The 17,171-nt window shown below is 34.8% G+C and overlaps 1 protein-coding gene across 2 annotated transcripts in view; it reads right to left on the bottom strand.

The window, feature by feature from the left end:
• Nucleotides 1-17,171, bottom strand: part of LOC142343277 (ovarian-specific serine/threonine-protein kinase Lok-like) — a 413,485-nt gene that overhangs the window by 12,829 nt on the left and 383,485 nt on the right. For both annotated transcript variants that reach the window (XM_075395067.1, XM_075395068.1), the window contains exons 9-11: nt 730-794; nt 384-483; nt 35-121 (exon numbers count right to left, since the gene is read on the bottom strand). In XM_075395067.1, the coding sequence (XP_075251182.1) occupies nt 35-121; nt 384-483; nt 730-794 (252 nt within the window). The remainder of the gene's footprint in view (nt 1-34; nt 122-383; nt 484-729; nt 795-17,171) is intronic.

Below are 17,171 nucleotides of genomic sequence, written 5' to 3' on the forward strand. Positions count from 1 at the left end.
AATAGATCCTGACTGTGTTTTTAGAAACGGGTACCTTGACAAGAGTGAGGTCATCTTCAGTGGCAAGCAGGATATTCTCTGGCTTCAGGTCACGATGAGTCACATTCTGTTTATGAAGATACTGCAACAGACACACAATCATGACCTTATAAAATTCTACAACTATCATGTTATTATCTACGGCTCTCAATTGGTACTAAACTGACTCAAATGCAGGCACTTTGTCAAGATTGATGACTAGATCAGCGCGTCCGAAACTATGAAAATAGAGTTAAATTTTTGGGACACTTCCGAAAAAAAGTGGTCAAAACAAAAAGCCCCACCCATCGCCACATGGAACTAAAGAGAGTAGATAATCGCTAAGTTGCGATGTTGCGGCATACCTCAATGGCGAGTATCATTTGATAGAAATAGAGTTTAGCTGTGGCCTCATCCAGTCCGTCCTTCTTCACTACTCTGTCAAACAACTCACCCCCCATTGCTCTACAGACACAACAAAAACAAACAATTTATTACCTGTTTTCGAAAGAGGTTGATATGGGTTATCTAACTTCTCTCCGCAAGTGCATAACACACCGCAGTGCATTACTCAGTATGATCTTGCAATGAATCCTGTATGATCTCAGTATCATTAAAAAAGAATATAGGATCATTTTAAGTCCGCTAAAAATTATTCTGGCTTAATATATATAGCATGTGAAGGCTAACATAACAGAGTATAGACTATACCTTTCCAATACTAGGTAGAGTCTCTCTGGGTAGTCGAACACTTCTTGCACGTGGATGATACAGGGCTGAAACGAAAAGTCATCATTGCGATATTTTCCCTTTGTGCCCCCCCCCCCCCCCGTTATAGGCCGTGTCATTGGCAAATAGAAAATCAAAATAGTACGTGACCCTAGTTGCAAATACTATGCACCCATAAGCTGAAAAAATCCTATCATTGAAATGCAGATTTAAATAATTAATTTCTCATCATTAACAGCAAAATCACATGCTTGAAACTCAATGTGCTTGAAAGCGAACCAGTTTATTTTCAGCAAATTTGAGTAGTGGATTATTTGAGAATAACTTTTCATTTTAAATTATTTTTGGACGTTTTAAGTAATGGTTACGTGACTCTGCTTGAAGTCACTGAGAACTTCTGGCGTTTATCGAGAACCGCGAAGCGGTTAGAGATATTAAGTCAGAATTTCGAAATGACTTCCGCAGAGTCACTTAACCATGCTTAAAACACGAAACGCGCACGTTTTAAAATGACGAAAGTCAAATTCTGGCTAAGTAGCAACTTCTGACATTTTAAATATGGCACTACAGACTTTCGGTATTTTAAAATGTGCACGTGAGTGTTTTAATTCAAGTTATCTATCATCTATGCATCAATACTCTTAAGACTAAATATTAAAGCTATTGCTGAGTGACATTTACTTAAGATTAATACTCTTTCAGCAGAACCTCGGACAAATTTCTCGGAAAACTTGGATATGATTTTTTATTGTTTCTCTAGAATATTGAACAAAAGCTTCCGCGAAATTGAGTTATTGACAAACAACACCTTTCATTGAAAATTATTGTAAATTTTTTAAAGACCAGTACATTACTTTTTCATAGCTATTAATAACGTTCAGGGTTTCTGTCTTCTTTTTGTCAAATTATAATAAGAATGCGTTAAGTTCCTAGTGAAAAAAAATATTGACACGAGAGCTAGCTAGAAAGTAACGTTAAAGAGAATAAATAGTTCACCTCAAGATTCCGAAGCCCCCTCAAAGAAATGTTCTAGAATGATTCCCCTTTCTGTATCTAACACTGTACAACACTGGAAAGAAAAAACTATATGCGCACATGCAAACCAATGTGCTGACAAAATTTTATCCTCCAAAATGGCAAAAAAGAGAGTCAACATCCGATTGTATAGCAATAAAATCATCTTTTGAATGAAAACTTAACCATTAAAAAACCTCCTATTGTTGGACGAATTCTTCTGGAAGGACAGGCCAGTGGTTGCCTTCGGTTTTAACTGGTTAAACTTGGGGTGGGGGGGGGGAGCCTCAGAGCGGGGTGGGGGCAAAATCAACTTCAAGGATTTGTGTCCTCAGCGGCTCACCAGCATCCTGTACCGTACACTGACAGCTCGGTAGAGTTTTGAAAGAGCTGCATTGCGACTTAAAGCCCTCGGAGACTGTATACCATTTCTGAGGGCAAGAAATTCGACGAAGCAAAAAAAATGCTGAAAATATAAACCGACAAATGTCGGAAGAATTGCTCTTGAACGACAGGCGAGGCAGCTTAATTCAGAGTTTGTAGCCTAAATAAATTTTCCTTTATGGGCGTCATACGGGATGGATATTATCATCAGAATATCCATCACCGTATTTTAGTTCAATTTCATTTAGTTATCAATTTCAAAGGCAGTTGCCATTAATTCAGTTCTTCATATATCTTCAGTTAATAATATCAAGATTGTTCAGCCAGGTAGACAGGAAACTGTCCGTTCATACTGTAAACAAACATCTATTTCCTTCTTTACGTGTGAACAACCCCTTAACTTTGTCAATTTCCTGTTTGATCTAGATTTAATTATTCTTGTTTTATTCTCTCAATTGCACCGCTGTAAATCAGTTGTAATTCAAAGTTAGCCAAATGCTTTTCAATTAGCAGTTCAAGATAATCAAGTCATTCGCACCACAAACAACAAATTCATAGCTCAGAACTCAAGTGGTGGAAACTAAGTGGGTATTCACAGCGCAATTGCCTCAATCAGCTTGGTAAAGATACAATCGCTACTCAATGGACTAGTCACAAAGTAATCGAGTATAACATGGCGCTGTCAGCAATCGACTTTCGCAAGACTCCTCTCCACATCGACGCTTTTTGGGAGAAACAAACTATCGCACCACCACTTTCGTGGGACAAATGGACAACAATGGAAATTGGCATCGTTGGCGAAAGAAGAGATTCAATTAGAAACTTTGCTAAATGGACCACATCCAGCGGTCACGTACCCAACTGAGCCAATATACGAAGAACCCGTGGAAAATCATACTCAAGCAACCGAAAGGGATCGAAAGTCCGCAACCAACAGTTAAAGGTGAATTGGCAAAATAGATGCAAGTTAGATGAAATTGGTATTTAGAGCCGAGACAAACCCTGGGAACATTGCGACTAAAAAGCTGCATCCCTTCTCTACTTGTGTATTGGCAAAGAAGGCCGTCTTATATTTAAAAGCAAATACCCCCACTTCCAATCGAAAGCCACTGAAGGAACTTTGGCGGAAAGGAGAATCAGTTGAAAGCTTCTATGGATGTCTAGTTGAACAGGCAGAAAATTGTAGTTTGGGAGACGAAGAAACCACTCTAATTCGAGATGCTTTCATACTTAACACGCAAGATCATGACACCCAAAGAGAGCTTCTGAAATAAACAGTATCGCCAACCGAAGCCCTTGTTATTGCGATACACATAGAACTAGGGGCGCGAAATCAACAGAAAATAAACCAAAACTTGAATACAGACGCTCAATCAGTCAATATTGTCAAAAACTTTCAAGGACGAAATCGCAAAGCAAATTACCAACAATCTCGTAAGGACTTCACTCGCTACCCAACTGTTCCCCAAAACTACCAATATACTAGCATTTGCATAAATTGTGGTCAGCGCTGGAGCCATAACCACCGTCAAATTTGCCCCGAAAATGGTAAAGAATGCAATAACTGTGGAATTACAGGACACTTTGCAAAGAAGCACAAAAACTCACAGTCCCAAACACCAAAACCTCCGCAAACAAATGTCAATCAGATCGATACAAACACCAAAAAAAAGTGACGATGAAGAATCTGTCAATTACCTAACAAGCTATCAACAGCTCTATGATCAAGTCTACGACTCTAACTACGATAGTGATTCTGACGACTATGTGACAGCTATTTCTAGTGATTCTGCGAACCATCTAGAACACCTCAAAGCAAAAACTAAATTTGGAAATATCCTGGCAAACTCAATGATTGATTCAGGCAGCGTGTGCAGCCTCATCACAAAGACTCTCGCGAATAGAATCCTCAAAACTACACCATTGGCAAGATGGATCACCATGAAGCAGGACAACGACCTGAAAACATTTTCAAGTGAACCAATCAAATTTCTCGGGAAACTTGCAACAACAGTGACGTACAATGTTTGGACTTGTTAAGAGGCTTGCTTAACAGTTGTGGAGGACGGACATAAGCTTATCATCGGGAGAGACCTTTTCAACAGCATTGGCCTGGCAGTGGTACAACAGCAAGCAAAAAGGGGTAAATCTATTAACAATATTGATGATTCTACATGTAAGATTAAAGAGACAATCGCGTCCCACTTTCCACATCTAGTCAAGAATTGGCCTCTCAAAGACTCATGTAGTGAAATCAAAGTTTCATCAAAAATATACAGCAAAGCATCAAAAAGGTGGACGCGTTCCGATTAATCTACAACCTAGAGTCACGGTTGAATTAGATCGCCTACAGAAAGAGGGACATATTGAAAAGTTATCTAGTTGCGCTGACGAACACTTCATATCTCCGAAAATAATCACTGTAAAGAAAGACCAATCTATAAAATAAGTACTAGATTCTAAAATTCTCAATAAATCAATTCACAAAAATAAATATCAAATGCCCAACATCGAAATGTTAATAGATTCAATTTCACAACACCTTACAAATACTCAAAACGGTCAACAAGCATATTTTTCAACAAGAGATCTTAAATATGCTTATAATCAACTACAATTGCACGAAGACACTACAAAACATTAATTTTAATATCAAGTGTGGATAAACAATTGGCACTTATAAAATGAAAACTGGATTTTACGGCCTTACCAACATGCCAGCTGAAATCCAAAAAGCAATGGATTATACGCTTGTAGGCCTCAAAACGCCTATTGCTTACTTGATGATATTATTTTTTTAGCACGGGGTCCGAGTCAGACCACCTTATTTATGTCACTAAAAGTCTCAAAAAACTAGACGAGGATAATTTACAATTGATCTTCAAAAATGCCATTCTGCAAAAAAGGAAATTGAATGGCTTGGGTACAAATTCAACCAAACTGGTATATCGCCACTTGAAAATAAAACAGCAGCTAAATTAACAATACCACCACCATCGACACTAAAACGACTAAGATCTTTTCTTGGTTCAGCACACTATATAAGTAAATTCATGACAAATGGAGCACAACTTTGTCACCCCCTTAGATGGACGTTCGCGTAAAATGTGACGCTTCTCGTTCTGGATTGGGTGCTGCCCTCGAAAAAAAACTCCTGATGGATGGAAACTTATAGCATTCGCATCACGATTTCTAATTCCTACAGAAGAACGATACAGTGTCAACGAATTAGAGCTATTAGGAGTTTTTTGGTCAACAGATCAATCAAATTTAAAAGAACACAAATCTAATCAGTCCTACGATAGTCGCCTTTCTAGATGGATTGACCGTCTACTTCCCTATAATTTTACAATTGAAAGCATGCCTGGAGCAAAAAAGGGCCGTGTACACTACATCACTAGAAATACCTTTGCTAAAGCCAAAAAAAAGTTTCATATGACGAACATTTTGCAGTAGCAACAAAATTCGAGATTCTTACAAATACTTAATCAAACAGAAATTACAAACAGTGGAGAAATTAAATGGCAAATTAAAGCTGCATTCACCTTCCCATCCACCAAATAGGTTAATCGCGCCGAAAATACCTACTTTAATTCACAAAATTCGCAACTTCGGATTAAAGCAATTGCATCACAATCACCACATCACAAAACTTCATTACCAATTGCATCGCAATTAGCATATCAAAAAAAAGGTAATAATCCCCACTTAAAAATGTCAATCGCATCGCAAATACCTCTTCAAAATTAAAAACCACAATTTGCACTTAATCTACCATTGCATAAATCCTATTCCATTAACAAAATTGCTGCATATATGTTGCAAAAGTCAGACGACAAAGAATGGGAACAATCTGAACGATTAGACCCAATAGAGCCCATATCTGACACCAACTCAAATAATCACAACAAAATCTTCAAATTAGGCGCGAAAGTACAAAATTTCAACTATAAATACAACCCACCCAAAATTACCTCGCTTTTTGCCCAAAATCAATTCAGAATTCATCAATCAAATAATCACTTTATCAACGCTATCTCCAATATCCCAAGAGCCAAAGCAAAAAAATCTACACCAGCGAAGGCCCGAGTTACCTTCTCAGACAACTCACCTTCCAATAAGACACCAGCAACGAACACTTCATCGAATACTGAGACAACGCCCTCTACCAGTGCCATTCACACCACGGAGGATTTGAGACTAACCGACACGATCAACAGAATATTCAGCAAGAAATTGCTCGCAATTTTGAACGGAAAGGACGCTATCTTAAAAGAGTCTTCTTTTTGCAGTCTTTTTCAGTCTAAAATTTGACAGGTATCATTGGGCTCCATAAGAAACCCTCAAAGAACGTTTATATTGTTTGAAGTCACTGGTTATAATTTTGATTTGATTTTGAGATCAATTGTTTTCAAAATTATTAATTGATTTTTCACTTTTGCCTTTTTTGTCGTCTTTCTTTTTGATTGTATATTAGTCTCATTAGTGACAACTCCTATCAGCTTTCTAGTGGAACTAAGTAAACTGACGTTATCATTGAAATTTATTATTTTAAGCCATGAGCTTCTTCAGTGCATTGGATAATAATTCCCGACCTGAGGTCCTAACTTTTCCTAATTATTTGTCGCCTTGATTTCAGTTCGGATCACGCGTCAAGACGTAAAAGAGCAACTTTTTGACTTAATTCTACTCCTTTCAGATGTATTCGATTTCTTGACATCATTCTTTATTGCAATCTCTTTGGAGAATGCAAAATCTCATAAAAATCAATAGGGGTTAACCAAGAACGTTAATCATAAAGCTCTGTTTCCTAAAGGACCCTATTTGTTCAAGTTTGGGTTGAAAAATAGATAGGATTTGAATGGAGAATCTCATTTTTGTTGCTTGACACAAATTGATGTTTACTTGACCAAATCAGTTTTTTTGCTCCAGAAATTGTATTAATGTTATATTTTTTCAAATAAATCTTGAAATGTGACGCGCAGTTCAATTCTACTTCCATCGCAGTAAAAGAACAAAGTAACCAAACTGGTATTAAACTCCTGGTATATACGTCTGCCTTCATTTGAGAATGCGTCAAGTTTAAAATTACAAAGCATGATCTACTATGTACTATTTTGACTTTTTCGTATCTGTCCTTGATTTGGAAAATATTTAAGCCAAAAATGTGGATTAGCGGCATCGAAACATTATGAGCAGACACACATTACCGAGCCTCCTTTTATAACTCCCAAGCTAAATGCAACAACATCCATTTTTGGAAAATTGAAAAAAAATTAGATCGACTTTCCTTTTACTACAGCTATCTGTTAAACTACTCTGGTTAGCAACATTTGTCCAAAATATTCTAAAACTAATCAAAATCAGTTGATTCATTTTCTCAAAATAATCTATACGGAAATTTTTCTCAAAAAAGCCAGTGAATATCAAAAAATCAGAGAACAATTCGCAGTATTTTAAACCAGAAACAAGGCGGCTCGGTAATGTGCGATGGCACATAAGGTTCCGACCCCGCGCATCCACAATTTTGGCATAATTGTCTACCAAATAAGGAACAGATAGAAAAACCCAAAAATTATTTTTTGCGAGTCCCAAAAAAGCCCAAGTCTTTTTCAAAAAATTCTGTATGAACGCTAAGATAGCCTCCAAAGCAAATAACTCAGTGGAGTAAAAATTGATGCATTAGATTGCTGTAATATGTCAATATTAAGAAAGCGAGTCAAGACGAAGAGCAAAATCAAACAACAACAACAACAAACATTAATTACATCAAAAAATTTATGTCCCTCTTAAAAACTAAATTTAATAACAAAGTCAACATACCGTCAGATAAACCTAAAACTAAACAAAAATAACTTATGAATCACCAGAAAACATATGAGACCAGTCCATAAAAAGGTTTGGTAACAATTATACAAAAAAGAACAAAAACAGTAAAGTAAAAAAATTAACTTATTTTTTTGAAACAGTTAACTTCAAAGTAATAAATACCATTAGGAATCAATTAATATTACCACAAACTTACGATTACCACTGCTTCTATAGAAGGGCATTAGGACCTGTCCTTATTCATTTTTTAAAGCGGCTAAAAAGAACAACAAAGAACAAACAAAATTTCAATTGAAACTTGCCAGAAAACGCTGTCAAAACCGTCAAGCCAAATTTTGGCACTCAAAATTTATTTGATTGCGCCTTCCTCAAACAGCTATAATGTAGTACGTGGCCATTCATTAGTAAGACTAGGTAACAAGTAGACAAAAAGCGAAGTGCTAAAGTATGTAATACTTTTAATTTTTTTTCGTAACAAAATTACATTCAATGTCATGAAAGGCATTAATTACAAAAAGAGCCATTTAAATAGGGTCATTTATTCATGAAAAGGAAGCCCTCGAGACCTGTAATTGTCCAGAATATTTCTAGCATCTACAAAAAGAACGTCAAATACGAAAAAATCAAATTAATTTACTTTTTTTTTGTGAAAAACAGGTGTCGACGCCAGTAAGGTCATAACAAATTCTTTAAAAAAAAGATTTTGGGAAACCAATCCCGTTTATTCCATTGACACCCATAATGTCATATTTCATAAATGACCTGTAGTTAACTAACCAGATTAGGTAACAAAAAGAAACATAAAAAGAACAAAATTGCGAAGTTAAAAAGTTTTTTTTTAATTTTGGAAAACGATTGTTTTCAAAGTCATGAAAGCCATCAGCTATCTACTAATATCAGAATATCGGTTCTTCTATTCTTCCATGAAAAGCCAATGAAAGCTATCACTATACAGGAAATTTCGTACGACCGAAACGCCAAAGTATAAATGACAGTTAGAGACAAAATTTAAAAAATCAATTAATTTCTTCAAGAAAGAGGCGTCGAGGCCGTTAAAACGATGATGTATATCTTTCAGGATTTTAATATGTTCAACTGTGCCTTATTCTGAATGCTAATAAGTTGACATGAGAACTGTCAATAATGTGATAATGTGACAAAATTAGAAAACGTGAAAAACTGGCAAATATCAAAACAAACAAAAATCTGAAATCTTGTAGTATCACAGCCAGAAAACAATAACTTCAGGCTTAAAACTGCAACCGAGAATAATTGTTAAATCAGTAGAAAGAAGAAGCAGTCTTTCTTTGCTGACACTAAGCTGGAAGTTGAACAAATTAAGAAAAAAATAGAGGAAAAGTTAATTAAGCCATTATTTATTGAAAAGTCAATTATTTTTAAAAAAAGAAACGACCATAAACTTTCAATTAAAAAACTAAATGCATTAGCTTGGAGCTGCTTAGCGAGCGAATTGGTTGGACCTATCACTCCTGAGCTTTGATTTGACATGTTCTGTTCTTTATTATTAAAAAGTCTCTTTTTTTTTTAAAAAAAAAAAGTCCGACTTATTACAACCCGATTTTTTTTGGAATGTAACAGCCCAAGAATGGCCCAAAACTAGCCCTGCTAATACTTATTGTCCGTTAGGAACAATTGAGTTTTCGAATGTTGTAGATATAGATAATTTGTTAGTTGAAAACTCTGAAATAAATTCTGCATTTTTGATAATCGACGAGTAAAGTTAGCAAAAAATGGCAAAGTTTTAACTACAGTGCACTCTCAGCGGACTCTGAAGTAGAAATAGCCCCCCCTCTGAGTCTACAAAGATTGTATGAGTGTTGTTTGGGGAAGTACTGTCGGCAAATTTAATCAAAGTGGACTAAAGTAGCTTATTTCGTGGTGTTTTTGATGAAAAAGGCTAAATTTTGAAATGTTTATCCAGATTTTTTTGACCAAAAAAATTAAATCAAAACAATCAACAATGCTTGTTTGTCTTCAAAAATAAAATCAACGACACTATTCTTAAACATTATAACAAATTTTAGCAAAATTGACGAAAATTTAGGCAAAAATTCCGGAAAATGTGAATAAAAACAACGTGAATTCACTCTTCTTTTCTCAGAAGTTTAAACCTCGATAACTCCCTGTAGAAAACGAAAATTAAAAAAATCTTTTTAGTTCCATATTCTACGCTGGATGAGCTTTCTACTGATACCAGTCTCAACTCTACGATGAATATATCGAGCGGCGAAAATTCACGGAACAAAAAAAAACCCATTTGAGTATATAGTTCCTCCCCCCTCAAGAGGGTCGGAACAATAAACAAATCTGAATGTCAATAAGCCAAATTTTTCCCGATAATAATTAGCATAACAAATTCTGTGACTATGCTCAGATTGTGTGTTATTGTTAGAAAACACTGTCTGTAACCAAAATCTATTACATCATCTATCCATCAGAATACATCTAGAGAGAACTGAAATCAATTTATCGGAAAATTAAGAGAATTAAGCACACGGCTCTGTTCCTTCTAAAATTCGCAGCTTCTGATGCAAAACTTAAGTTTGTTACTGTCATCATCGATATAGCCACACAGCAATTTTTGTCTGATTCAAAAAAACACTTTATATGCTAGTAGTCTCATGCAAAAATTTGCAATAGAATATTGTGCAAGATCTTAATCGAAGAAGCAATAAATTCTGAAGATCAAACTAAGTTTTGTTAATTATTACGATGAAAACATAAATGTCAGGTTTCAAATTATACCCGCAGCGCAATTTACGTTTCCGATATTAGAGCTAGGAACAGTTCCGAAGTCTAAAAGAGAGTTTTGAATGGTTTCCACATGCCAACGTTATTCATTTTCTTCTGTCATCCATTTGGTCACTGAGGAATAGTTCCATTTAACTAGACAGATGTCATTTCAGTGCCTGCCTGCTGCTGTTGCACATTCAACTCCCTCTCGGCAACTGGCGATGATTGGTCCTCCGTTGATCCGGCCACTGCGTACTTCTGCTTCTTAAGTTTCCTCCTGGTAGAGGTCGAAAACGTGTTACACATACATAGCCGTAACCGCCAACAAATGTACTATTTTGTGTTTAAAAAAACGATTTTTGCGCCCTGAAATTTGTAATCAATCGAATCAAGATGGAATTTATTGTACATATTAAGCGAAAAAATAAGGAGGATTGACAATGGGCACAATATTCCATCCCGCCAAATAAAAAAGTGAATATTCAACCATAAACTTTGTTTATCTAAAAATCATACTCAGTCTTGCATTGTACATGATGATGTACCTTTTTTTTAATACACTTGCATAGTTTTGCCACAAAAGTTTTTTTGACTGATTGCATGGGCCTTAAATCATTGATGGGAAAAAATTTGGGATCAAGAACAGTAGAGATACCTCAAACAAATTTTAAATAAGGTAGAGAGAGTGATGCCACTATTAAATCAAACCGGACTGCTCAAAATTTTATGAGCGTTTTAAGAAACTTTTCTATCGATCTGCTACAATGATTCCAGCTCAGTTTAGTGGAAGTAGGTAGACTCAGTAAATAAAATTAATGCTGGCGAAAACGACAATACGTATAACTGACTGAAGATTTTCTATACAGATTTCAAAAACTTTCAAATTATTGCCAGAAAATCAGACGTTAACGCAAATTGGTTACTTGGCATAAAACGACTGATATCTTTTTTTTTCATACCATAGAAGATATGGAGATAGTGGAATTGCCGATATTCAGAGACAATAGAAAACAAAAAATAAACGTTTTAAGTTTTCAGCGGCCTGTTAAAATAACTAGATTCTTAACTTACGAAAAATATAATAACATCAGTAAAGGATATTTTCGCGAAAAACCCTCATTCAGAACAATTTTGGCGAAAAGGAGAAAAAGACCCAGTTGGGTAAGCTTTTTATGTTCGTAAAGTACAAAAAAATACTATGGTCGACTGAAAACAACCAAACAATAAAGACAGAAATTTCTCATATTAACTTGCCATAATCGCTCGGAAACATTTGCCCTCAAAAATGACAAATAGCTAAATAACCTGTAGTGCTGCATAAATGGTAAGAACGAAAAATTGTAAGCCTTTATTGAATTGCATTTGAAGAAATTTACAAATTTCCTTTGAAACGCAGGCTGCTCATTGGATTAATCATTCATATCTTCGGTGACAAAAAAAGAACAAAATTTAAGAAGAGTACTTGAAGCGTGAAAAATTAATAAAAGAGAAAGGTCAAGGCTCACTTTTTCATCGAGAATCAGAAAAATTCAGAAAACTCACCAAGGATAGGATTATTTTCCACTTTTCTGCCATTATGAAGAGCTTGATTTGTACAAATTCTTCCATCGATCTGCTACAACCATTCGAGTTCAGTTAAGGGGAAGTAGACAGAGTCAGTGAAATAAAATTAAAGCTTGCAAAACCGACAATAAGTAAAACTGAAGACTTCCATTCAGATTTCAAAAATTCTTAAATTATTGCCAGAAAATCAGACGTTAACGCAAATTGGTTACTTTGCATTAAAAAACTGATATCTTTTTTCATTCCATAGTTATAGCAATGAGTGGAATTGCCGATGCTCAAAATACAATAGAAAACACAAAAATAAACATCTTATTTTCTCAGCGGCCTGTTAAAATAAATAGGTTCTTAATTTACGAAAAAAAATTACAAGACAAAAATAAAGAAAACACAAAAGAAACGACAACAAAAATTACAACACAAAAGAAAATCAGACGTTAACGCAAATTGGTTACTTTGCATAAAACAACTGATATCTTTTTTCATTCCATAGTTATGACAATGAGTGGAATTGCCGATATTCAAAATACAATAGAAAACACAAAAATAAACGTCTTATTTTCTCAGCGGCCTGTTAAAATAAATATTCTTAATTTACGAAAAAAATTACAACATCAGTAAAGGATATTTTTGCAAACACTCATTGAAAACAATTTTGGCGAAAAAGAGAGAAAACACCTAGTTGCGTAAGCTTTTTGAAGGCAGAAAAGTACACAAAAATAATACGGTCGACTGAAAACAATCAAACAATGAAAAAAAACTGATCTATTTTAACTTATGATAATCGCTTGGAAACACGTACCCTCAGAAATAACAAATGATATGCGGTGCTGCGTACAAGGTAAGAACAAAAAAATTCTAGCCTTTATCGAATTATTCTTAAATAAATTGTTAAAACTTCAGTATTCGAAAGGACAGAGAAAAGGAAATCTACGAAAATCCCTATAACGAATTATCCCTATAACGTTTTTGTATGAAGACTAAACCTACTATCAACTTAAAAATATAACATTTGCAACATTATATAAGTTTCTATGACACGTAGGCTGCTCATTTGATTAATAATTCATATCTTCGATGACCAAACACAGAACAAAACTTCTGTTCATTATTTTTGCAGTTAAGTTTTTGTGTCGTAGATCTGTTTTAAATATTCCGAAAACTAAACTTTTCATGGCGGAAAAGTTGGAAGAATAATTCCATGCTTGATGATATTTTTAAATTTTTCTCGATTCTCGATGATAAAGCAGGCCTCAACTTTTCTCATTTTTCTTACCTTTTCACGCCTCAAATACTCTTCTTGAGTATTTGAGGCGTGAAAAGGTAAGAAAAATGAGAAACGTTGAGGCCTGCTTTATCACCGAGAATCGAGAAAAATTTAAAAAAAATCATCAAGCATGGAATTATTCTTCCAACTTTTCCGCCATGAAAAGTTTAGTTTTCGGAATATTTAAAACAGATCTACGACACAAAAACTTAACTGCAAAAATAATGAAAAAAGTTGGCAGACTAAAATAAATTATTCGAACAAACTTCAATCTGACGGCGTGGAAAGGCAAAATAATTGAAAGACTTTATTATGAATACACTATTGTACCAAAAAATCACATACAGAAAGAGTTCTGCTCTGTAACAATAATTCTGCTCATCAGCACAATTTGCTCTGCTCTAAGACATGAAAAGAAGCGTACAATTGTAAAAAATTAAAGTGATTTCTTTCTCATAATTACAGTTAACACCGATAAGATAAGATTCACAGACCCCTTTGTTCTTTTACTGTTAGCCAATTTGTTTGACCGCGAATTGTGTATAATTTTTACAGACACAAAACAAACAACTCAGCTTGAAATTAAAGGAATTCTGGGAATTCTGATCAAAATAGTTTACATATCCGGCCACAGTATCTTTCAGTTATAGAATGAGATATCTGAAAAATACGAAAACATAGCCGGCAGATTGCTGGAATAGCTGCGAAAGAATAGATCTGCGTGCCAAATAATAGAGATAGAAGCAGATACAGATCTAAATTGAAAAAATCGACGCCGCTCAAAAAACTAGGCTAGAAAACATTCTGCGATAAATTAATAAAGCTTGTTAAAATTCATTCCATAGAAGCCTCTGATTAGGGACCTTTACTGCACATATGAGTTCCTTGACCTTAAACAAATTCCAATTAAACTTAAGTTTTAAAGTGACTCATTTTATTGAGTCACGTATGATCAAAATCTAATCACGCAAATAACCTAAACACTTGTGCTAAAGCTAGTGAGAAATGACGTCACGCGCGCAAATGCCGTTAGTGAGAGGAAGAAGTCATTCAGAAAATTTGACTCTTTCAGCTTTGCTGTGTGAACAAATGTAAAACGAAAAAAAAGCGTCAGACGACGAAACAAAAAAACATAGCAGGACAAGTCCTGACGTACAATTCAACGAATTTTCATTGACTAAACAGAAAAACTAGACCTAGAATGGACTATGAGTGAATTGAGAAAACCATTTTAAAAAAATCAGAACAAAAAAATAAGAAATAAACAGAAAATCAATGTCAAAATTATGTAGCTGTGAATGGATTGGGAAAACCGTTTAGAAAAAAATCCGATCCAAAAAATCGAAAAAACAATACAAATCAGAGTGAAATTGCCGCATGTGAACAAAAAACCACTACCGAGAAACCGAATTTTTGTTCAAACACCGTTTTCTCACTCTACTTTAAAATTAGAGCGAAGAAAATTCACGCCGCAAAACCACTCGCTTTTTCGCTCCATTTCCTGTTTCGACGTGACCAAAATCACTACTCCAATTTGACTTCAAAAATCATGAAAATGTGTGAACAGATCTTAAAAAACCATAGCCGGAAAAATTCCGGAAACGACTCGAAGTGAAAATCCATTTAAACGCCATCCAACTACTCATCAAACAAAACGCACCTTCACTTATTTATGATTATCTTGAAACAAAGTCATGAAACAAAAAAGTAAAAACAATAAACTCAAATCTGTTAAAATATGATAAAAAATCTGATCAAATTTTGTAATAAATTGAGATCCCAAAAAAACAATCTCTGCCGAAATAACTTCATCAAAACAATTAGTAATTACAAAAACCACTTAGTAATTACAAAATCACTTATGTGAATTTTGAAAAAATACCTTAGGCTAAAAGTATGAAAAAAATAGCTCTTAAAAACAACTTCCACTGCAAAACTGGAGAAAGTTACTAAATTTTTTAATATTTCAAAAACATATAAACCTAAAGAAAAATTCCCTTCAGCCAAAAGGGTATCCAATTGCTTGCAAAACAATAAGCAAGTCATAATAGGCAAAGAAACTTGGCTAAAAGCAGAAAAAAAACGAAAAACTGCAAAAAATTTTAAAAAAATAGTTCCAATTTTCGCCATTTTTTTGTCATATTTCTCAACAAAAAATGATCCTTACCCACAAAACTGTAACCAATTGTTATCATAGAATTGCTCAAGTAGAAGGGGTTTCTTCAATACCCATTTGAGCCGGTAAAACAAAATAATCGTCAAAAAAACGCAAAAATTAGCCCAAAAATCAGCAAAATACATTAAAAACCTCCGAACTCATAAAATCATAAAATTCATATGAATTTCCAGAAACCTTCAAACCACTACCGAAACCAGCCTAAAATTAAAACAAAATCATAACCAAACCTCTAAATCAAAATAAATGAAAAAAATGCTTTAAAATGCCGCACGTGAAAAAAATTTCGCTCGCTTAGAAAAAATTTTTTCACACATCAATTTCTCGCTCTCTCAAAAACAGCGGTGTGAACAAAAACCACTCTCTTTTTGCTCCGCTCTTCACTTTTGTTCAGCATCAAAATCACTCCAAATTTTTTCACGCGTTTCATTTCCCGCTTCAAAATTCACTCCAAAAATTGATTAAAAAAGGACTTCTCCAATACTCCTCTTCGAGTCGTAAAAAAGACAGCGCCCCAATACAATTCAAATTCTTTGAATTGTAACAAATTCTTTGAATTGTAAAAAGGACTTCTCCAATACTCCTCTTCGAGTCGTAAAAAGACAGCGCCCCAATACAATTCAAATTCTTTGAATTGTAAAAAACCAAGAGCACCGCAATATAGCTACGCTCAGCTTACAGCTTCGCAGCTATAAAAAATCAGACAACAGATCACCTATGCTTTCGGGTTGCTATACAATGGGATGGAAAAAATAGATGACCGATAGATGTCCAAACAAACTAATCATTCTAGCTTATTTTGAAACTTGAAAAAATAGGACGAAAAAATTCATTTTTACGACCTTACTATTCAACAAGATAATGCTCCTGTTCAAAAGTTAAAAGTTTGAGTAATTTCGTCAAAAAAAAGATGAGGTACTGAATTAGCCAGCATATACACTTGAGATGAATCTAACTGAACACTTCTGGGCTGTTTTGCAGATGCAATTAAGAAAACAGTTTCCAGGGAAAATTTGTAAAAAGTGCCGGATAGATGGAGCGAAATTGACGCAAATATCGTTAGAAACTTGTTTGAAAATCAGGCAAACCGTCCACATGACTTTTTAAAAGCACTTTCTAAAAATGTAATGACTTGTAACTAGAGAACTGACTTCAACTCCAAATAATGCTTTACTTAAGCCTCGGTAGTAGCATAGAAAGCTGACTTGAAACACGCAGGGGGATGGGCATTTTCTGCAATCGATTTGTTTTAAAATTGAATTTTTGGCTCTCAAGGTCAAATAATGTCCCCCAACCCCGTTGTAGATCTGCAAAACAAATTCGATAGCAGAAAACATCCCTGCCACCCCGGGTGAGGTTCTAGTCAGCTGTCTATACTACTCGGGCGCTTTTGAAAAATACTTAGGTGTACGTAGATTTTTGGTACCACAATGTATG

The sequence above is a fragment of the Convolutriloba macropyga genome, chromosome 7 (genome assembly GCF_964194025.1).
Source record: "Convolutriloba macropyga chromosome 7, txConMacr16.3, whole genome shotgun sequence".
NCBI classification, from domain to species: Eukaryota; Metazoa; Xenacoelomorpha; order Acoela; family Convolutidae; genus Convolutriloba; species Convolutriloba macropyga.